This window comes from Cucurbita pepo, chromosome 2 (assembly GCF_057944985.1).
Source record: "Cucurbita pepo subsp. pepo isolate OVF chromosome 2, ASM5794498v1, whole genome shotgun sequence".
NCBI lineage: Eukaryota > Viridiplantae > Streptophyta > Magnoliopsida > Cucurbitales > Cucurbitaceae > Cucurbita > Cucurbita pepo.
This window is the reverse complement of record NC_141799.1, coordinates 1,795,211-1,817,301: the sequence shown is the minus strand read 5'-3', so window position 1 is coordinate 1,817,301 and position 22,091 is coordinate 1,795,211. Positions and strand designations below refer to the sequence as shown.

The 22,091-nt window shown below is 36.8% G+C and overlaps 2 protein-coding genes across 2 annotated transcripts; both read right to left on the bottom strand.

Annotated features, from left to right (window-relative positions):
- Positions 1-53: 53 nt before the first annotated feature.
- On the bottom strand, positions 54-3,506 carry LOC111788180 (brassinosteroid-related acyltransferase 1-like). The gene is made up of 3 exons (XM_023668432.2): positions 2,872-3,506; positions 1,568-2,002; positions 54-1,259 (listed from the first exon to the last, which is right to left on the bottom strand). The coding sequence occupies exons 1-3, from the start codon at positions 3,292-3,294 to the stop codon at positions 762-764; spliced, it is 1,356 nt and encodes a 451-aa protein (XP_023524200.2). The 5' UTR covers positions 3,295-3,506; the 3' UTR covers positions 54-761.
- Positions 3,507-7,373: 3,867 nt separating this feature from the next.
- Positions 7,374-21,427, bottom strand: PKL (chromatin remodeling factor CHD3 (PICKLE)). The gene is made up of 32 exons (XM_023668250.2): positions 21,246-21,427; positions 21,030-21,114; positions 20,075-20,224; positions 19,064-19,201; positions 18,811-18,965; positions 18,507-18,668; positions 17,721-17,965; positions 17,536-17,631; positions 17,308-17,444; positions 17,021-17,233; positions 16,810-16,917; positions 16,251-16,301; positions 16,034-16,133; positions 15,676-15,818; positions 15,486-15,589; positions 15,190-15,328; positions 14,925-15,094; positions 14,530-14,596; positions 14,322-14,444; positions 14,107-14,216; positions 13,946-14,027; positions 13,208-13,405; positions 12,782-12,932; positions 12,589-12,694; positions 12,332-12,406; positions 11,989-12,050; positions 11,406-11,482; positions 10,500-10,630; positions 9,940-10,321; positions 9,104-9,236; positions 8,219-8,289; positions 7,374-8,107 (listed from the first exon to the last, which is right to left on the bottom strand). The coding sequence occupies exons 3-32, from the start codon at positions 20,219-20,221 to the stop codon at positions 7,538-7,540; spliced, it is 4,446 nt and encodes a 1,481-aa protein (XP_023524018.2). The 5' UTR covers positions 20,222-20,224; positions 21,030-21,114; positions 21,246-21,427; the 3' UTR covers positions 7,374-7,537.
- Between the last annotated feature and the right edge of the window lie 664 nt (positions 21,428-22,091).

The following is a 22,091-nucleotide window of genomic DNA, read 5'->3' as shown; positions in this document are numbered from 1 at the left end:
AGATGCTGGGCCTTGAAAGTGATGGATTGTGAGATCCCACATCGGTTGGGAAGGAGAACAAAGTGGGTGTGGAATCCTCTCCCTAACAAACGTGTTTAAAAGTCTGGAGGGAAAGCTTGAAAGGGAAAGTCCAAAGAGGAAAATATCTGCTAGCGGTGGACTTGAGCCGTTACAAATGGTATCAGATCCAGACACCGGGCGGTGTGTCAGTACGGACACTAGGCCTTGAAGGAGAGTGGATTGTGAGATCCCACATCCATTGGAGAGGGGAATGAGTACCAACAAGGACGTTGGGCCCTGAAGGGGGGTGGATTGTGAGATCCCACGTCGGTTGGGGAGGAGAACGAAACATTCTTTGTAAGGGTGTGGAAACATCTCCTTAGCAAACACGTTTTAAAAACCTTGAGGGGAAGCCCAAGAGAGAAAGCTCAAGGAAGACAATATCTGCGAGCAGTGAGCTTGGGCTATTACAACTACACTACACGTGATTGTCTACGTTTTTGTTGACTTTTGAACGATATCTATTTTAGATTAGATGGAAATTATTACAATGCCCATCGGACCGTTGACATTGACTGTACCGTACCACAAAAGCTTGTCGGCTCTCTTATTCTACAAAGATATCATATTATTCTTCTTAGTACACTATTTGACCATTTGTTCAGTAATGAACAAACCCTTATGCTATTCAAACTTAGAACCTTACTAGAGGGATACCCTAAAACAAAGCAACCCTGCAAAAGAAGGGTAACTTTAAAGCCTCATTGCATGCCGGTCAAGAAGTAGGAGGAGAAAGCCTCAAGAGTCCCTCCCAGCAAAGGGACCCGAACATCGATCGCTTGGCTATCCGTGGGGCTCTGTAGAAAGTAAGCGACGTCGAGGATCGGTGGCTTTAAAGGAGATGCATAGAGAGCTTGTCCATGTAAGAACTCGATCTTGTGGAACGGCATTCGGGTCCAATCCGATACAACAGTGAGCTCCTTGAGCGGAGGAAGGGAAGCCTGAGGGCCTTCGAGACCTTGTTTGTATGCATTGATGTAGTCGTTGTCGACTCGAGACTTGGCGTTTCGTATCATCTCGACTATTGTTTTGTAGCTTTCGTCCTCCAATTGTCTTGCGGTTAAGGCGACCGAAGCGAGCACAAAGGCATTGCCGCTGAAGCCTTTAGGTAGAGGAGGCATCAGTTTGTTCCTGGCGTTCACTGCAAATTGTAAGCACACCATCTTTTCTTTGCTCACAGACATAGCCTTAGTTCTTGCCTGTAACAGACAATAATATGTCTCAAACCAAATTCAACGACCAATATTGAATGTTTTTTTTTTTTTTAAAAAAAAAAAAGTCAAACCCATATATATATAGGAAATAACGGTAACAACTACTTGTCCGTTTTGACCCGTTATATATCACCGTCAGCTTCACGGTTTTAAAACGCGGATGCTATGAGAGGTTTCCACGCCCTTTATACAGAATGTTTCGTTTCTTGGTGTCTAGCTCTGATACTATTTGTAACAGCTCAAGCCTACCACTAGCAGATATTGTACTCATTAAAAAAATGTAAGCTTAGTACCTTCCATAGATGAGCAGCAATAACATCGAACGACGAACAAGCAAAGCCACCATTTTCTCCCATAGCGTTCTTCTTCAACCTCTCGATCATTCCTCTACTCAATCTAAACGTTCTATAAACATATTCCTTTTTCCCTATTTCCTCCTTACCCGTCATGCTTTGCATTATCAACCGATACAAATGATCGATCGCCACCGCCCCCGACACCGGCATCGCCCTCTTCTCCAAGCTCCGTTTTGGGTCGAAACCCATCAAAAGCCTCCCTCTCTCATGCACTGGCGTGTGCAACTCAACCCCATATGGCTCCTTCTTGTCCTTGGAAATGGCAGACTTTGCCGCCCATGCACTTAGGAACTCGTACGCAGCTGGTCCATCAAACAATGAATGGCTTATTCCTGTTCCTATGGAGTATCCTCCACACCCAAACCTTGTCACCTGCTTTTTAAAACATCATTAAAATAAACAAAAACAACAACTTCATCCGTTTATACTTTTAACGACCTTAAATTTTCCCGCCCCCAATTCAAAAACCTTAACAATTTTAGGGTCATAACTGAAATTTGTCGATTTGGGCCGATCCATCCTATTTGTTTTGGGATCTGAGTCTACTGGAACTACCTACTTCGATCAATTAGTCAAGATTTTGACTAGCTACAAAATCACCTATGCTCAATCTAGTGCTATTTTTATGGAGATTCTTTAAGATTCCTATTCAAGATCACCCTAGTTCCTTTTCTAGTAGCTGTAGGACGGCTAACTGCCTATCGAGGGTAGGATAGGGTGAGAGTATAGTTTAGCTGGTTAAGACATATATCATCAATCGGGAATAAAAGTTCTTCAATTTTAGGTTAGAGCGTTAAATTTTGTCTCTCCCTATAAAAATTTCTAACTTTGCTCTCGAGAGACTAAATAAACGCAAAATTCAATCGACCAAACATGTAATTAAACCTTGTTTCAACAACGTAAGTTGTCTTGTTTTCTTCTAAAGCCAACTGGGTTTGAATCATATGATCATATCTATGAAGATCTTGAAAGAAGGAACAAAAATAATTGTCTTTACAGACTGTGAGAATGTGTTCATTATTGTCTAATCCAAAGCTTGTCTCTTTGCCCTAAAAAGCCTCGACATAGCTGCTGTCTTAAACCCTAACCTTTTACATGTTCTGTTTCTTTGTCTCAATCAATAAAAATCCTTTTTTTTCTTTCACTTTTTCATGAAATTAAGCAAAATTTTCAACAAAAAACACTTTTTTCTAACAAAAAACCAAAACCCTTTTGTTTTTTTATAAAGACAAACCTCTCACCTGAGCCACAACCAAAGGGAACTCAGAAAAATTCCCATTCAAAACAGGTTTATAAACCAACTTCTCAAAGAACTCATTGTAATTCGAGAGATCTCCAAGTTCTGAAATCTCGACATGGGTGAACGATTGAACGAGAATTGCACCGCGGTTGTTGCACCGTAGATTCAGCTTACCGTTGGCGGGGTTCGGCTCCAACCGACCAGCCGCCGGGGACCAAACCGATAGCGTTTCTTCTAACCCTATTTTCAGGTTGGTGAAGACCGAGTCAAGTGATGAGCTAGAAGATGGCTTGTAGAAGAAAATAAGGTACACGTGCAAGGGACACTGCCTGTCTAAGTTTGAGAGCTCCAAGAGTTTTGGAGAGTTTAAGGTTTTGGGAAAGACAGTGAGGGTTTTTGTAACAGAAACATGGGAAGTGGCCATGATGATGATGTTTTGTGAAGGAGCTGAATTTTGTGAGTGTGGAGAAGAGAAGAGAAAGTTAGGGTAAATATAAGGACTTGGGGTTGAAGATTCCTAGCTAGGGTTCATCTCTAACTTGTATTTTTTGTGAGTTTTTTTTAATTAATTTTAGGGCCTACACTATGGTTGGTAACAATTATAAATTCATTTTCTTTTTCTTAATTCTATATATAAAATTATTTAAATTTGTGAGAATAAATGTATATATTCTATTTAACGCGTGAAGTATAACAACTTAATTAATATAGATATATATTATCGATCAAGAGGTCAAAGATTCGAATCTCAAAAATATATATAGTAGGTTACATGTATTTGTCCACGATCTTGAATTTTAGGGTTTGGGAATTCTAGGGTTTGTATCGTTGGTACGATTATCGAACTTGTAGTATGAGAAAAGCAAATTTCGATTCCAATGATTGGCTAGCTAAAGTGAGCCAAATCACTGTTTTCGTGGCGGTCGGAATAGAGATTTGAACTTTTGACATAGAAGATGGGTTGATAATGTATTGATTATTGAGCTTCGGTGCTCACGTTCCCGACTAAAATAAAGGGTTTGTGTTGTCCGCTTTACGGGCTTTTCAAGAACGTCTTTGGTTGATGACTCGAGGAGAGATCAACCGTTCACCGTATTAAACCAAAACAAATGCATTCATGTGTGTTTTTTTTTTAGTATAAGGTATTCAATTAGCATATTTTCTCGAATAATTGAACTATAATAAGTTTTAAAATATTTATTTAAAGTACAAAATTCTCCAATTCCCTAATATTTTTATAACATAATGTTCAAAATATTACATTTTGTGACAAATATGCAACATTCAATGATAAGTTAACCATCACAGGTAATGTGGTGAATCACCGACTGCCTGGTACTGCCAAGGAAGATAAGAAAATGACCATTCCACCAATTTTGGCTCTGAATCATTACGACACGAGTAACGGGTAAATTTGAAGTAGTCACGATCAGTATAAAGAATATTTCTCGAGCTCAGATACGGGCAATTCCGGCACGTATGTTCGATGAATATGTAGCCATGGAACTGCGAAATTCGAGACTCCAGTTCCGGTCAATCAAGCTAACCCGACCAGGGTTGGCGGTGAAGAAGGTACAAACTTTGCATTGAACCCACAAGGGTTAGAATAAACTAAATGGCCAGCCTAAGACAAAAGAAGGTACCAAAATAAACCTAGGGTTCATATCTTTAGGCCAAAAAAGTACATTGGGTCAGTGTACTTTCTTAAAACTAAAGCTTGTATTTTTAAACTCGTAATGATTTGGTCGTTATGGTCCGGTGATCTTAAAATTTGTAATGATTTAATCTTCGAAAGTTTGCCTCGCCGTGAAAAACTCCACCAACTTAATCTTGTTGATAGCTCGACTGATATTACGGGAGATGACCTTACTATATTTAGTTGTCAAAATAACTCGTAAGCTATTAAACCCTAGATAACAATACTTTTCACTGAATCATTATAAATTTTAAACGAGTGAGATCCCACGTCGATTGGGGGAGTAGAATGAAACATTCTTTATAAGGGTGTTAAAGTATCTCGTTGGTAGACATGTTTTAAAAACCTTGTGGGGGAAGCCCAAAAGGAAAAGCCCAGAGTTTTTACAAATACACTACATTAGTTCAATGGCAAAGACTTACACGAAACCCTCGGTGTTATTTAGTTGTAATTTACGCTTATAAACGATACTTCCAACCATAGTTCGAACGTTTTTTTTTTTTAGATGAAACCCATATAAACCTATTTCTATATGATAGAATGTAATAGTTCATGCCCATCGCTAGCAGATATTATCTGCTTTGGCCTATTATGTATCGTCGTTAGCCTTACAATTTTAAAACGCGTCTACTAGGGAAAGGTTCTCACACCTTTCTAAGGAATGTTTCGTTTCCCTCTCCAACCGACGTGGGATCTTACAATTCACCCCCTTCGGGGCCAGTATCCTTGCTGGCACACCGCCCAATGTCGGGCTCTGATACCATTAGTAACAGTCAAAGCTCACCTCTAGCAAATATTGTCCGCTATGACCCGCTACGTATAGCATCAGCCTCATGATTTTAAAACGCGTCTACTAGGGAGAGATTTCCACACTCTTACAAGGAATGTTTCATTCCCCTCTTTAATGGAGGTGAGATCTCGCAATCCACCCCCTTAGGAGCCCAACGTGTAACAATCCAAGCCCACCACTAGCATATATCATTCATTTTGGCCCGTTACGTATCGCCATCAACCTCACGGTTCTAAAACGCGTCTACTAGAAAGAGATTTCCTCCCCTGTCCAACCGATGTGAGATGTCACGTAGAAGAAAAGCAAAAGGCAAAGGTATTGATATGAGGCAAAGGGAGATGAATGTGTGGGGTTGAAGTGATTGAAAGAAAACAGGTTGGCTAAGCTTGGAATGGCTTGGAAAGGATATTTGAGTTGGTATTTTGTGTGTGGGAAAGCAAAAACAAGCGTGGATTTGAAGCTCACAGATGTCTGTTCATGTCTCCAACTTTCCCAACACTTAGCCTCATATTCTGCTCTCTACTTTTCTCTGCCCTCCATTCTTTTCCTTTTCAAATTCCTCCTTTGACATATATATATATATATATGAGTTGAAATGTACATAAAATTTCATACACCCACATGAAAGAAATGATAAAAGATAGGAACTTTATGGTATATCAGCTCAAATGTGCATAAAAATCTCATTTTTACCTATACCCACATCATATTACATGATGAACATAACAATTTTAGGGTATATCACTTCAAATATGTATAAAAATCTCGTTTTTACGTACACCCAGATGATATTACATGATGAACATAAGAGTTTTAGGGTATATTAGTTGGAATATGTATAAAAATCTCGTTTTTATATACACCCAGATGATATAATGAAGAGGCGTGAATTCTTCCTATCCATAGGTTATATATACGCCATCAAAGCTGTGGATGTTGTTTAGTTACTTGCTAGTTTGAATACGGCTGATTTTCGAACGTTTTCTAAAACTTTCTTTGTCCCTGTTTTCTAAAATATTTTTTGAATAACGGGGCTAGAGGCTTCGTCAAAATGTCTCATACTAATGGAGATGATGTTCCTTACTTATAAGTTCACGATCTTCTCTTTAATTAGTCAGTGTAAAACTACTCTTCGAGAGGGTTGAGTAAAGAATGATATTTATTGAAGGAGAAATATGGGAGAATAGAGTTTAGTGGCTTCATAATGAAGCCAAACCGACCAGACATGTTTGTTGAATTTGAGTAGTGGAAGAGAAAGGGAGTTGGGTGCCTCCATTATAATAGCCTAATTGTTAAAGCTTAAATACACTAAAAAATTAGGGGCTACCTCTATTTATAGTGTCTTTAATGAAGTAAAGGAAGAATATTTGTTGGGGACTTCAAACCCGCACACAAAATCGATACTAAATTCGTGGTTTATGTTCATCTCTGTCATCACGAAAAAAAAAAATAAATAAATAAACGTAAAAATATTTTAATTATTAAACTATAATCAATTTCGTAGTGATTCTTATTATTGATCATGCGCTATTAAAAAATATTGGATTATGAATTTATTTAAATTAGATTAGATTGGAATAAATAAAAATTTTATGAGAAGAATTAGTTTTAAAAAATACATTTTGATTTATGGTACAATATTTTTTAAAATTATTATCTCTAACATGATTAAAAAAAATAAATGTTTTTACGAACTAACATTTTATTTTATTAAAAAAAAATTAAATAAATGACTCGAACAATCCAAATCAATTCTAAGCAAGTCATCTTGCAAGTCATCTTAGCCATACAATCGGTCTCGTCTAAAGTAGGTTAGGTTTATTATTTAATAAAGGTAGTTTAGATTGAAAAAATTTACAACCCGACCAATTGAGTTGAATCTAACCCGCCTAAGCTAACCTCGGAGCACCGTTTCTATACAGACAATATCTTGACAATTAGATGAATAATTGACATATATTTTTGTACCTTAGCTTTCTTCACCTAAAATAATAGCATAATAATTATAATATTTGAGTTGAATAGAAAATTAAAGAAAATCAAATAGATCTTCAAAACATTACTGTTGGAGAATTTCCTAGCTGTTTGTTCACTGGGAGATCGTATTATTCATTGTAGTTAATATTTTTCTTTCCTTTTACAACGTTATAATTCTTACATTGCTGAATTGCTTGTTTTTCTCTAATCATCTAACACGATCACCTGCGGGTTACCTTCCTCGTTATATTCTGGTGAAGCGATGTCCTTGCTCGCTTCAACTTCCATTTCATCAACGACGCTATGTTTCTCCGGTAGAGGTGTAGAATCTGGCTGATCTGGGCATGGATCATCGGAAGCTGGAACACGAGCAGATGATTCGGGAATTTCTACTTCAGCAGATGGTTCAGACTTTTCGTCAATGAGATCAAGGTCTATTGGCATCAACCTGTCGCTTTCTTTTTTCGATTCTGAATCTTTTGCAGGATCTATCTCCATTTCTGTGACAACAGCATCCTTTTCACTGTCTGGATCTGCAAGTGATGGTTTAAGACCCAAATCGGTGCTCGGTGATTCAACGACAACGGGTTGTGGATCAGAAACCGAAGTTGGTTGTTCGTTAATGGGGTTTGACTGTGAAGAAAGAATTCGGTCCACGTCGTCAAAAATCTTCTCTAAGGGGAGGAGGTTATTTTTCAAGTCAGAAGCTGCATGGTGGCTCCCAGAGGGTGCATGGACCAGCTCTTTGCAATTTTCATCCAAAACCTTGCACATCTGCTAAGAAAACGATGATATATTTAAAAGTCGAGACGGAGATTTGTGAAGAAACGTTCACAGATGAACGCCGTTATCGGTTTTATAGAGAAAAGAAACGAAAAGAATTACCTCATTGTAAAGCCGACTTAATTCTAATCTATCAGGATTGTCATCACAAGCAGTAGAAGTTTCTTCTGAAGCTGCACAAGGCAAAATAGTTTGATACCAAAGAATCCTGGATTTTTCGACAAAAGGCAAGGTTCTAAAAAGGATTTTTTCAACCATCATCATTGTATTCCAAATGTGCTATACAAAATATATCTGTATATCCCAACTTAACGGCCCAAACCCACCGCTAGCATTACGTATCATCGGCGGCCTCACAATTTTAAAACGCATCTACTAGGGAGAGGTTTCCACTATAAAGAATGATTCGTTCCCCTTCTCAACCAATGTGAGGTCTCACAATCCACCTTCATTGGGAGTCAGCGTCCTCGCTCACACACCACCCGGTGTCTGGCTCTGTGACCATTTGTAACAACCCAAGCCCATAGCTAGCAAATATTGTCTGCTTTGGCCCGTTACGTATCACCATCGGTCTCACTGTTTTAAAACACATCTATTAGGGAGAAGTTTCCACGACCTTATAAGGAATGATTCGTTCCCCTTTCCAACTAATGTGGGACCTCACACCCAAACACCACAGCGTATACAGCGAAATCTCAAACACTTGAAAAAAAATCTTAGAAATCCGTGAGTATTTGAGTCACCTTGTGCGCACCTAGACTAATCTCACAAGACAACCGTCTAACCCTACTACATTTGGTTGTTACAGAAATTCGTAAAATGTTAAATTTTAAGTAGGTAGCTGCCCTAGCATGAACTCTTTATTATGCTCATGGTACTTGTTGAGCCAACCTATGATGATTTATTTTCAAGCAAGTTTAAACCATAGTATAACGAAGTTATGAATGCTATTCGTAAGTAACCAATTATTAAAGAAAAGACGCTTACAAATTGGTTCTACTTGAGGCAACTGATCCTTCTTTTGAGTATCAGTCTCCATAGAGCTAGGACCTGGCACATTCGAAACCTTGGATTCATTCTCAATATCTTCACTTGTCATTTCATTTGCCTTCGTATCGCCCTGAGAGAAGAGAGGAGGAAAGAAGAAAAAAAAAAGAATCAAGAAAACTGATTTGATACAATGATATCTAAAACCCAACAATTTAATATAGAGTCGATAATCAAGCTAAAAAGAGTCAATAATGAAATTTTCTAAGATGGACCACGACAAATGTTGTAACAGCTCAAGCCTGCCGCTAGCTGATATTATCCTCTTTGGTTTTTCCCTTATGAGCTTCCCCTCAAGGTTTTAAAACGCATCTAATATGGAGAGGTTTCACTTTTATAAAGAATGCTTTGTTCCCCTCTCCAACGAATGTGGGATCTCACAATCCACCCCTTTACGGGCCCAACGTAGTCATTGGCATACTACTCGATGTCTAGCTCTGATACCATTTGTAACTATCCAGACCCACCGCTAGCAGATATTGTTCTCTTTGGATTTTTCCTTCTAGACTTCCCCTCAAGGTTTTAAAAAGCGTCTAATAGGGAGAGGTTTCCACGCCCTTGTAAGGAATTCTTCGTTCTCCTCTCCAACCAACGTGGGATCTCACAAATATCTTTTAACCTTTCAATGACTTGAACTTTGAACTAGAATCTCTTGTTCAGTTCAAGGTTCCATAAATAACATGCGGACGCAACGCCAGTGATTATGGCGGGCATTCAATGCAGTCCATATTTTGAAAACCTGTGACCACACTAATGCCTTGGAGTTTAAAACTTACAAAGTATTCTTTCTGGTACTCTGCATTCAGCCCTTTTTCCAAGAGGAGCACCCTTTTCTTGACGAATTCAACCTGTCGTCTCTGCATATCTCTAAAATGATAATATATAGACGAATCTTGATATAACTGGGATTGGTTAGCAGTATCAGTTCCTCCTCCCTGCACATCAGAGGCAGCATCGTTTCCACCGCCGTTTTCCTTTTCTCTGGACTCGCTACCAGTTGCTTCAGTATTTGACGTGTTTCCACCATTCGGAACAAGCGAACCGGTTTGTCCAGGAACAGGTAGGTTAATGACAGGGAGATTCAACTCCAGACAAATCACCTCTTGAATCTTGAGGTCCTTGTCGTCAATAATCGCTTGCCATCTACCGTAGCCATGCCTTGAGATAGGAGAAGATTTGAAGATTAGTGCTTGAAGATCAAAGCTTTAAAATTTCAAGTATGAATCTAGCAGACATATTTGTGGAAACCTATGAATTGATAACCCTTTGTCATAGTAGTAATACAAAATCAAGTCATCAATCTGAAGGAATGAAACAAATTAGTGAAAATCCATACTTCAGAACAGCAAGTAGCAACAATCTATCATGTTCTTCCTTCCAATGTTTTCCACCTTTAAGTCCGGGGTAACGAGATAAAATGTCGTCTGTGAAAAGTGGAGCATTCAGATTTTCTGGGACAAATTTTGCCTATAATTCCACCAAAAAGAACAAAAAATGATCACATAAGTAAACATGCATTGGCAAAAAATATGTAAAAAGATTACTATAAGAACAAAATCCCCAAAGAATCATACAAGAACCCTCTGATTACAGACAATCTATAGTAGTTATACTCCGTCTCAAAAAGAGCCATGGAATTTGGCTAATTCATTCATCAACCCCCAACCTTTTCCCCTTCAAGTTAAAACTATATTCATTATTTCCAGCCAAGTAAATCCTCCAGAGGGTTAATTTTATAGTTTCTGTAACCGCTCAAGCCAACCGCTAGCAGATACTATCCTCTTTGGGCTTTCCCTTCTAGACTTTCCCTCAAGGTTCTAAAACGTGTCAGTTAGGAAGAGGTTTCCACACCCTTATAAAGAATGCTTCGTTCTCTCTCCAACCGATGTGGGATCTCACAATCCATCCCCTCCGGGGCTCCACGTCCTCACTGGCACACTGTCCAGTGACTGGTTCTGATACCATTTGTAACAGCCCAAGCCCACCGTTAGTAGATATTGTCCTCTTTGGGCTTTCCTTTATGAGCTTCCCCTCAAAGTTTTAAAACACGTCTGTAGTTAATCTATAGTTTTATGCATTCCCTTGAAAAGGCGACTGCATAGCATTTAAGCCACATTTCCATCCTTAGAGAAAAGCGAATGCCTCAAAATAGTTCATAATTTGAAGAATAGATACCCAGTAGATCTTCATGCTGAAGTACAAGGAATTACAACAATAAAACAGTTAACATATCAAAGCTTACTTTATCCCTTATCAAGAGTATAACTGCAATTCTGATCAGCACATCTTGTATTCTGAGTCCTTCTTTAGGAACACCATCTAAACGGAACATCATGTAGAATATTAAAATATTAGTATCCCACAAAAAAATTAAAATGCAGAAACAGTTAAAGACAAAGCATCAAAGGATGCACGAGATTTGAAGCCTTGTGCATGTTAAAGCTTCATTTTAAGTCTGCATTAACGTCGAGATTCCAAATATCACTTTTTTTCCTCTTAATTATTAGCTAGGGAGTTCTCATATAAAACCGTCGTATATCACATATATACATACATATATACATACATACATACATACATATACATACATACATACATACATATATATATATATATATATATATATATATATATGTATGTATATATATATATATATGTATGTATATATATATATATATGTATGTATATATATATATATATGTATGTATATATATATATATATGTATGTATATATATATATGTATGTATGTATATGTATTTTTCTTTTCTTTTTTTCATGAAAGCTTTGTTTTTTTTACACAAAACAAGTGTTGAGGATACAATACCCGAAAAGTTGGGGGAGTCAGTGATATCTTCAGCAATGTGAGATAAGAAAAGAGTCCCATATCTGAACAAAAAGTAATGGTTGTAAATCAACACATCAAACATTCATAATATTATCTTTTTTACTTCTAAAATGCTTCATAAATATCTATTAAATAAATATGACCTTGAATTTTTCGATATTTAACTTTTTTTAAAAAAAAAACTTATTTTAATATATAACTTTTACGTTTTAATTTAAATTTCAGAGAACAACAAACAATAAAGGGTTATAAACATGTTTCTACTTGTTTTTTCCAAAAAAAATGAACAAGAAACAAAAAATAGTTGCTCTACAGCACTTACTCCTTTATTTCTTCATAAGTCTTCTGCTTCATACGAGAATTAAACTCCTTCCAGTCAAAGTCCCCGACGCCAAACCTGTGTCGTGTAAATCAACTGTTATCACTTGACAGCATAGAAACGCTAACAATGAAAATATTGGTAAAGCTTCATTTACAAACACGAGAAAGTAGGCAACGTAAAACACTTACGGGGTTAAAGACAAATCGGGAATCAGGGACAGAAAAAATAAAAAATAAAGCACAAAAGTTGGCAAGAACCTCATTAAAATTTGCACAAATGCAGCCCTTTGATTTTGGTTGAAACCAAGAACTCTGAATGCTCTTCCTTCCCCTTCCATTAAGGGAAGTGGCTCAGTGCTATCCACTGGAAATCGAACCATGAAGAGTCAAGATCAATAAATTAAGGGATTATCAAATAATCAGAGTAAACGGGAGCAAATTGGAATTATACCGCGAGATTTCCTCCGATAAGGCTTTTTCACAGAAGGAATACCAGTTGAATTTGCTTCACCGTCAGTCAAATCAGCTTCATAGTTATCATCCTCACCCTCGGAGCTTACATCTTCTAGTCCAGCGAGGTCGTCTTCTTCAACAGATACCATCTAAATGGATTTCAAGGTTCAAATCACCCAAACTTCAATCAGTAATGACTCAAAAACACTATTTGAAACAAACCGATGAACGACGAACATTTTAAATTTCAATCAAGTTAAATGGAGCATAATAGTAATGTTTCACAACCGCACTTATAGTAATGTTTCCGAGGAGGGTCCAGGAGAGAGAACAGCTATTTTACAACTTGAAGAACGTGGCACGTTTTGTAGGAATTGCATTGATTATAACCACATATACAACAATCATATCATATCTGACTGACCTGTTTCCGGCTCCTCTTTCCTTTACCCAAAGCATTGAACTCTTCTACCTTATGCACTTCATATTTGTCCTTCAACAACTCTTCCCAATAGCTAGCTCTTTCCAAGTTGCTTGCAACAGGCTTACTTTCCATGGATGCCCTTTTGGCTGCCTCTTCTGCTGCAGCTTCTACCTCGTCGATATACTCAAAATTTGCCACCTACAGCATATAATTAGGTCTGCATCACTCACAAAATGAAAATGAACACAAAAGTGAAGCAAATGTTGTAAGCATTCCGCATGCAAAAAACAGTTCTCAGAGAGATTTCACGTTATAAAACTGGGTTGCCTCGTATTGTTATCAGTGTTTGTTTGGCATACCCCTTTCGAAAAAATTGTTTCTCAAGTGAAGCGATTTTGTTTGTCTTTAATCTGTTTTCAGAATTTCTCGAAAGTGCTTTTGAACATAAAAAAATTTAACCAAACCATGTCAACTTTTAAAAAAAAAAAAAATATCTGTAATCATCCATAAATATTTTAAAAGGCATGCCAAACGTAGATTAAATGAGAAATCCGACAAGTGAATAAAAGGGTATATAAATGTCATGCTTCTCCTTCCCAATTTGCATGCTGGCTCCATAAATTTCAAACAAATACTGTTATCTGAAAGGCATAATAACACAATGACAATACCTCGAATACGCAGTTCAACTAACAAATCTTTATGAATGCACGAGAAAATAATTAGTGTAAATAAAACCTTAAAGGCCTTCAGAAATTCATCATCCTCTTCGTCATCCATGGTTGCTTCTTCGTCTCTAATTTGATCACGATCCAGCAATCTGCGAACAATGTTATGCATAAGATTTAATAACAAGCATATCGATAGTTATTGTTTAAACTAACGGAATTAAAAGTTACCTTTCTATCGCAGCATCATCATAATGAATTTGACGAGATTTCCCTGCCTCATCATTCTCATCAGCAAATAATTCCTTTGAGCCATACCTTATAATATCATCTAGCTCTTCCTGAAATGAAATGAGATAGGCAAAATGTTCAGTAAAACTCAAGAACAAGAATACAAAGTGCTTCTTTGTTAAAGTAAAACTACACATATTATAGAATTTGTATACCTGATTGATGTTCTGAGCCTTCAGCCTTCCGACGACTAAATGCTCTAAAACCATCTTCTTCTTTGTCATCTGCATCATCCTTTCTTCAATGGTCCCTCGTGTTACTAACCGATAAATCATTACCTGCAACATCAAACCAAGCTCCCGAGTAAAAACAGTGAACAGCAGCTGTATGCCACAAAACATTCCAAAAGAGAAAATTCAAGACCTTGTTAGTTTGCCCAAGTCGGTGAGCTCTAGCCATAGCCTGTAGATCAGCATGGGGATTCCAATCACTACAAATAGACATTAGTAGAATGATATTGGTTAATAAAGCTGGTTGAGTGAAAACTCATCAAAAACCACAAAAAGGTTTTTCACTGTTCGGTAATAATCATATGCATTGACATGTTAATCATCCAAATGATTAGCTTGACCAATCAAAAAATATTGGAACCAAGGCATTTTTTTATTCAGTATTCCAAGCAACTACTAAACTGTAGTAACATCGATCAGTGATGTCGGGAGAAGCCAAGCACCTCACTTCTTAAGCATTCACCTCTGGCAAATCACAGCTAACGTATTTTCTGAACTATGAAATATAAAATGAGAAGATTATCACACCTGTCATATATGATTACGGTGTCAGCAGTTGCAAGATTTATTCCCAGACCCCCAGCTCGAGTAGAAAGCAGAAAACAAAATCTGGAGGAACCCTTGGCATTGAATCGATCTATTCGAATTTGTCTTTCAGCTCCACAAACCTTGCCATCAATTCTTTCATAGTGCCATTTCTGACCCATAAAACAATCATACCGATCAGACCTATACTCAAAAGAATAGCAGTCTTCCTTTCTCTTCAATAAGAATCGCTACTGCTTTTTCTTACCTTGTAACAGCAATAGTCTTCTAGCAAGTCCAACATGTGTTGAAACTGTGAATATATGAGAACTCTATGACCTTGTTCTTTAAGTCTCACCATCATCTTATCCAACAAATGCAACTTCCCGGAAGTTTCCAAAAGCTGTCTGTCAAGTTAAATACAGTAGTACAAAATTAACCAATAGGAATTCAAATTCCATAAATAACTAGCATTCGCTCTACGAATATGGAAAAAATCATAAATTTATATATGCGAATCTAACTATTTAACATGGAAGGCTGAAGATCGAGGTAGAAAATTACTTGTACGCTTCTTCAGCATCGTCTATATCAGGTTCAACTCCTTCTAACATGTAAGCATGACAACAGAGCTTCCGCAATTCCATAACGACATTGATAAGAGAAATCTGATGGAAATGTTTTAAACTTCAACAATCTTATAATTATCAAATAGAAAAGGAAAAAATTGTAGACGGTGAACTTGCAGCCTTACCTGTGCACCACCACGGCGAGTTAATATTTGATAGTTTCGGGTTAAAATGGCTTTGTAATATTCTTTCTGCTTACTGCTTAATTCAACACGCAAAATAAGTTCTTTCTTAGGGGGTAGGTCCTTCATGACATCTTTCTTGACCCCTGCCAGAAATTAAAGGTTAGAGAAAAACACTTCTAAACACAATGATTTCAAACTAATGGAGACAAAAATATTCTATTTGTGCTGTGAAACTAATAACTCAAAAAACTAAACTGCAAAAAGAAAAAAAAAAAAAAAAAAAAAAAAAAAAAAGGTCAAAATTTTTTAATTTTTGTGAACATTTGAACTATCACTAGACAAAGTTTAAGAACCTTACTTCTCAGGAGATGGGGAGCTAACATTTTGTGTAGCCTCAAGATTTGCTCCTCTTGATTGATATCTCTGAACTCCTCTTGAAACTCCTCAAGACTTCCAAACTGAAAGAATATAGGCATCCATAAGTGATCAAATCCTAATAAATTCATTGATCATGTTTGTATGATTTATAACCAACATATGCAATATATCTGATTCGACTGGAGTGTCCCACTAACCTTCCCAGCGTCAAGGAAGTGCATCAGCATGAAAAGTTCATCGAGATTATTCTGAAATGAAAACACGAGTAACTGTGAGAAAACTGCAGGCATTTACCCTTTTCACAAATTTGGCTACATGCATTTACATATGAACAGCCAAGTTGAGAGATGGGAACATCAGATAAATGTATGACTTAATTCAACATCATGTTGTTCCTTAAAATGAGCGGAGTAATTTTAGAATAAAAATTTTGAAAAAAAAAATTGCCAAAATAGTAGGAAAAAGTAACAAGCAAACCAAAAACGCTAAAAATTAGATCAAAACAATAAACTGGAAATTTTTTCAACATGTTGAAGGTTGCAAATACCAATGGCACCATTGCATTGAGATGAATAAATTCAGCATCAACAGAATGAAAAGGCAAAGAGTTAGCTACATCTTCCGTTTTATTTTCCAAGAAGCGAACTAAGAACAGAACGACCTTACCATACTGGTAAGTCATGCTATACAATAGCAATAAGAAATCCAAAATCAAATAATATGATCTTTAATGCACTAATATGATCTAAAACAAACCTGAAGAGGAGTTCCAGTCAAGAGTACTCGATGGTTACTTGAAAATTGTTTCAATGAAGAAAATAATTTTGAATCCTTGTTCTTAAGTCGATGGCCTTCATCAATAATCTAATAGAAAAATCAACAATAAGAAAAAATGGTAAGTTAGCAATTATGATCCCTTAAATGAACATCACACTTAGCATGGGTGTTAACAGAACATATTACTCACCAAGGATTGCCATCTTATAGGCTTCAGTGTTGCCACATCAAAGTTAATCATCTCATATGACGTTAGCAGAACATCAAACTTGATTCTATCTTGCTTACTTTCAGTAATAATTAGGCCAGATTTCTTTTTCTTCACTTTCTTATGATTCTTTGGAAAGAAAAATTCATATTCCCTTATAACTGCACGAGCTTGCGCAGAGCCCACATACATAACCTACAGCAAGTAACACATTAACATAATGCAAGGCAACAAACATTATGACGAATTAATAATGAACAGATACATACAACATTCATATGTGGAGCCCATGTAGCAAATTCACGCTCCCAATTTCGAAGCGTCGATAATGGAGCAACCACCAAGTGAGGAGATAAATTCTCTTCATAAAGGGACGCTAAAAAGGCAATACTCTGTATGGTTTTTCCTGTAACCAAGTAGAAATGATTTTTTTCAAGTTAAAGATCAAATGGAACCTCTTTTTACACTTCTTTTTATTGAGAGAACCGATAACTCACCGAGCCCCATCTCATCAGCAAGTATCACATGAGTTTGCTTGGACCAAGAAAAACGCAAGAAATTTAACCCTTCGAGCTGATATGGATGTAATGTTCCTTCATTTGCATCGAAAGGACAGCTTATCATATCATCATGAGAAAAATATAATATACTACACTTCAACATATAGGACAAAATTATGTACCTCCAGAAAGAAATTCAGGACTACAATCATATTGTTGGAATTCTTTTTGTTTTTTCTTTACTTCACCAACATCACCATGGATGCTTTTGTTCTTATTAGAAGACTTGCGGGACCTAGACTGAATTTTATGGAATTTGTCGATTTCGGGCTGAAAGGCAGAGATGTCCGATTCAAATTCCCAATAGCATTCATCATATGAAAGTTCTTTATATTTCACCAAATACTCTTTTTCTTCATCGTTTTCCCTACATCATTGAAAAACAGCATCCACGTCAATCAGTTTTCAGTTTTCGCTCCATCATTCTAATTCAAATTGGTTATAACATGTAATGGGAATACAGTACAGGTGATTTAAAGCGTCAAAGAGATCTATACCCATACAAGAGAAACCATATGACTGCCGCATACGGACAAGAAAAATGACAATAGTGGTATGTCACATTTTGCCACCCCACAATGCCTGGGCGTTATAAAATGTTGCAACAAAGAATGAAATAAAAAGATTTAAGGAACTTTTTGGAAACAGACAATAAAGGACTTCAATATTCAACATTGGAGAAATAATATAAAAGATGCTGGACAAGAACCAGGAGAAACATCATACATGTGTAGGGTGGGTACATAGGAATGCGGATGCGTTAGATCATTTCATTGAAAAAAAAAAATTTAATCAATTAAAAAACAATCAAAAGGTCGAACGATTCTGTTGATTCGAATTGGCACTGATGGTTGAAAGATTATAGTCACAATGGAACTGATGCAACAAACACCAAGAAAAGAATAAACCTGCAAGCAAGAATCCGGTCCACTGTAGTCCATTCAGGTCGAATAGCAACATAATCTTCCTCGGCATTGTTGTTTGATGCCATTTGCTTATGAAAATTGTTTACTTTAGTCTTCAAGCGAGGATGAGTTTTAAAAGCTCTAATAAATTCTTTCTCGGGCACCCTGAAAATTAAGAATAAAGGGAACATAATAAAAGATACGAGAAAAACCAGGGCTGCTACCGGAAGTGAAAGGACAACAGACATCAAACAGAGATATTGCTGTAAAAAAGCAGAATCAGTAAGAAAATAACAAAATAAGTTACCATGTGCAATGTAGATAAGATAACCCCTTCCACTTTACGAGGTATTGTTTCACAAAAATTTGCTTTGAACCGAGCTTTGTCGCATCACTATCTTCAGCAAGAGTAGGGCGCATTTCACAGTCCAATAACTTATCGATATCACTTAGGGGGCTTACCTGTGAGATGTAAATAGATGTGAGAAAAAATTGGTTGACAATAAGCGCTACAAAGTCTTCATAAAAAACGACTCAAGGTTCCGAAAAAGGAATCATACACATTCAGGGCACCTCCAGTTGCTAGGGACAGGCGATTTCAAGGGTGGAACTAGACATTTAGGATGGTAAGCATATGTACAGGTTTCACAAGAGAGAAGATTCTCACTTTCTCCACAAGCTTGACATGCATCTTCTTTCTGTCATAGGAAGTGAAAGGACGGCAGAAATCAAACAGAGATAAAATAAGTAGACTAGAAAATTGACAGAATAACACCATCACTTCCACTTAAGTTGGCGGTAAATGATATGGGAAAGCATGACAAGCCTTCCAAAAGAGGATTCTACCAAATTATGCACCCACTTGATAGCTGCCAATCGACGTTCACAACTATCCGGAATAACCCTTATATAAGCATCTTAAAATAACTTACATTTAGTGTAACAGCTCAAACCTACCGCTACCAAATTATTGTCCGCTTTGACCCGTTACATATCGCCGTCAACCTCATGGTTTTAAAATCCGTCTACTAGGGAGAGGTTTCCACATCCTTATAAGGAATGTTTCGTTCCCCTCTCCAACCGATGTGGGATCTTATGTTTTTTCATACGTCTTTGTGTTCTTTCATTTGTTCGATGAAATTTTGGTTTCTTTAAAAAGACAAACGAAGTCCTCGCTAATTAGAGTAAGCTAGAGAGATTTATAAGAATGGGCTTAACATATTCAATATTTTGTCCTTCCGTACAGTTAATAAAAGGTTTGCATCCCTTGATGTAAATTTGTACAGCCGATAAAGAGAAAGTGACTTGGTAAGGGGTCGTTATGCTTGTGAGCGAGATAGATAAGTGAGTCCCACTTACTACTGCCACTCGACATGAACAAATGGTTTCTAAGAACAGTCCCATTTTCATCGGGCTCACAGGCAGTTGATATAATATGAAGAGGGGGCTTTAAAATTTAGTTCAGACAAAAATAACAAGAAGGAAAAACTATTTATGTAAGAACCATATGAAATACGACAGAAAAAGACTGCTGAGCCTTGAATTACAGAAAATAAGAAAAGTACACAAACCTTGTCTTCCCGCTCTAGTTTTTCAAATTTATCCTGCGTTGAGCCAGGTTTTTTATGCTTATAATCGAAATCGTCATCTGACTCATCGAGATTATACACTGGCCTCCGTTCTGATCTAACACGAAGCCTCTCAACCAGGCTACTCATATTCTGCACCAAGAAATCATTACGTTAGCGACTTAACATACAATAACAAATAGTAACAACACTTGAACACTTCGTAAAAAAATTTTTAAAAAAAAAACAAAGGAACAAATTCTTCTGAATGAAGTCATGACAACTGTAGTAATAAGATAGCGCTGAGAACAGTCGGAATCGTAGTAATTGCAGAGGAAAACCTTTAGCTCAAAATATACAGCAAAGTTCTCAATTCTAGGGTTCGCATTAGTATGCAACAAACGTGAATGAACCATGTGAAATGCCAGAGAAAGAATTAACCTTGAATAAAATCCTACGTCCACAGTGGCTCATATTCAAATACATTACCATAAAAAGATCAAAACAAACATGAAAGCATAGAAGAACTGTACCGTACACGCCAAAACAGTATTAAACTTCCAACACCCAACGCAATGAACAATTGCCCAGAAAACAAATGTAAATAAACAACGAAACAAAGATTTTCATATGAGCTACAAAGAAATTTTACTAAGCACATTCAATCCCAAAAAAAAGAAACGAAAAAATATGAACGCATGACCGAATGCCACTGCCATAAACGACGATGAAATCTCAACAAAAAGAAAATCAAACATTTCATCACCACTCAGAAAACCTAACACAAGTTTTTCAAACCCAGAAGCAAAATCATCAATTCTACACGGCTCCATCAACAACATTCAAAATAGAGAAACAAAAAAATCATCCCTCACATGATAAAACCAGCTGAAGAAAGAACTAAATGAGCTCCACTTCTTATATAAATGTGGCGGGAGAGAGAAAATACGAGAATTACCGAAGAACACCGGATCTTGAGGCCGATATATTGTCGGAAATCAGCGGGAAATCACACCTCGAGTTAGGAGAGAGTAGAACGAGGTCTGAAGAGAGAGAGAGTGAACAAAAAGCAACGCTAATCTCAGAAAGTAAGTAGGATTATGCATGTGAGAAGCTTCCTGTATGAAGATTAACAGAAAAAAGCGGTAAATGAGAAGTGAAGAAGAAGAATTACACTCAGATCAGCGGACGGGCTCATCTAATTCCATCGTCTCATTCTCATCTTGAATCTCAACAGAGAAGATGATGTTTAAATTCTTCTTCTACGACTCGTCTGTAAACAGGAATGGTTGCTTTTTGATACAGAGAATTTGGAGAAGAGGTCCGAACGGGGAGCCCTTCCCTTACCCAAAGCAAAAGCAAGTGCCGCTACTGACCTTGTCAATTGGGCTTTTGACTGATTTTGGGCCTTTTTTTCCTTCTTAAATCTTGAGCTTCAACAAGTTCATCAATGGCCGACATTGGTAAGATCATCGGAGATTTTGAAATATCTTCATCATTTTTGTTGAGATAAATGGAAGTAATCTATATATAGTAGTTTAGTTTAAATAATTGATTGTGTTCGATCGTGTTCGATCTCGGTTTAAGAACTGACTTAATTATTCGACTTACAAATTTGTCTCGATCAGTTATACCGTTTGTCGTCAGTTGTAAATTAACTACTGTGTTCACCGTCGGAGGAAGTGACGTTTGGATTGGTTTACCTGTCTCGCTCGTACATTCGTCGGGTTCACGTGTTTTATATTAGCTTAACGAATTAAGATACGTGCTAAGCTATTTGGGGGTTTTTATTACTCTTAGTTCGTATGTATTAAATTATTAGGGTTACGAAATTGTGATTTATATACGTGTGAGATATTTTAATTGTAATCCTGATCATTCTTATTTGAATAATTTATGGCTACATTAATAAAAAAAATGCTCAATAATAATCTTAAATTTTTAAAAAATTCTAAAAAAATATTTTTAATAGCGCTTTAAAAATATTTTTAAACTTTCAACAGTTTCGTTAACATCCTCA

Bases quoted from the DNA above. Each gene is read 5' to 3' on its own strand.
- LOC111788180 (XM_023668432.2), bottom strand. From the start codon at position 3,294: ATGGCCACTTCCCATGTTTCTGTTACAAAAACCCTCACTGTCTTTCCC. The intron at 2,003-2,871 runs GTGAGAGGTTTG...TTTAAAAAGCAG, and splicing joins TCCCTTTGGTTGTGGCTCAG to GTGACAAGGTTTGGGTGTGG. The intron at 1,260-1,567 runs GTACTAAGCTTA...TGTCTGTTACAG, and splicing joins TTGCTGCTCATCTATGGAAG to GCAAGAACTAAGGCTATGTC.
- PKL (XM_023668250.2), bottom strand. From the start codon at position 20,221: ATGAGTAGCCTGGTTGAGAGGCTTCGTGTTAGATCAGAACGGAGGCCA. The intron at 16,918-17,020 runs GTGAGTAATATG...TTTTTCTATTAG, and splicing joins CTATAAGATGGCAATCCTTG to ATTATTGATGAAGGCCATCG. The intron at 16,302-16,809 runs GTTTGTTTTAGA...TTTTCATTTCAG, and splicing joins TGACTGGAACTCCTCTTCAG to AATAATCTCGATGAACTTTT.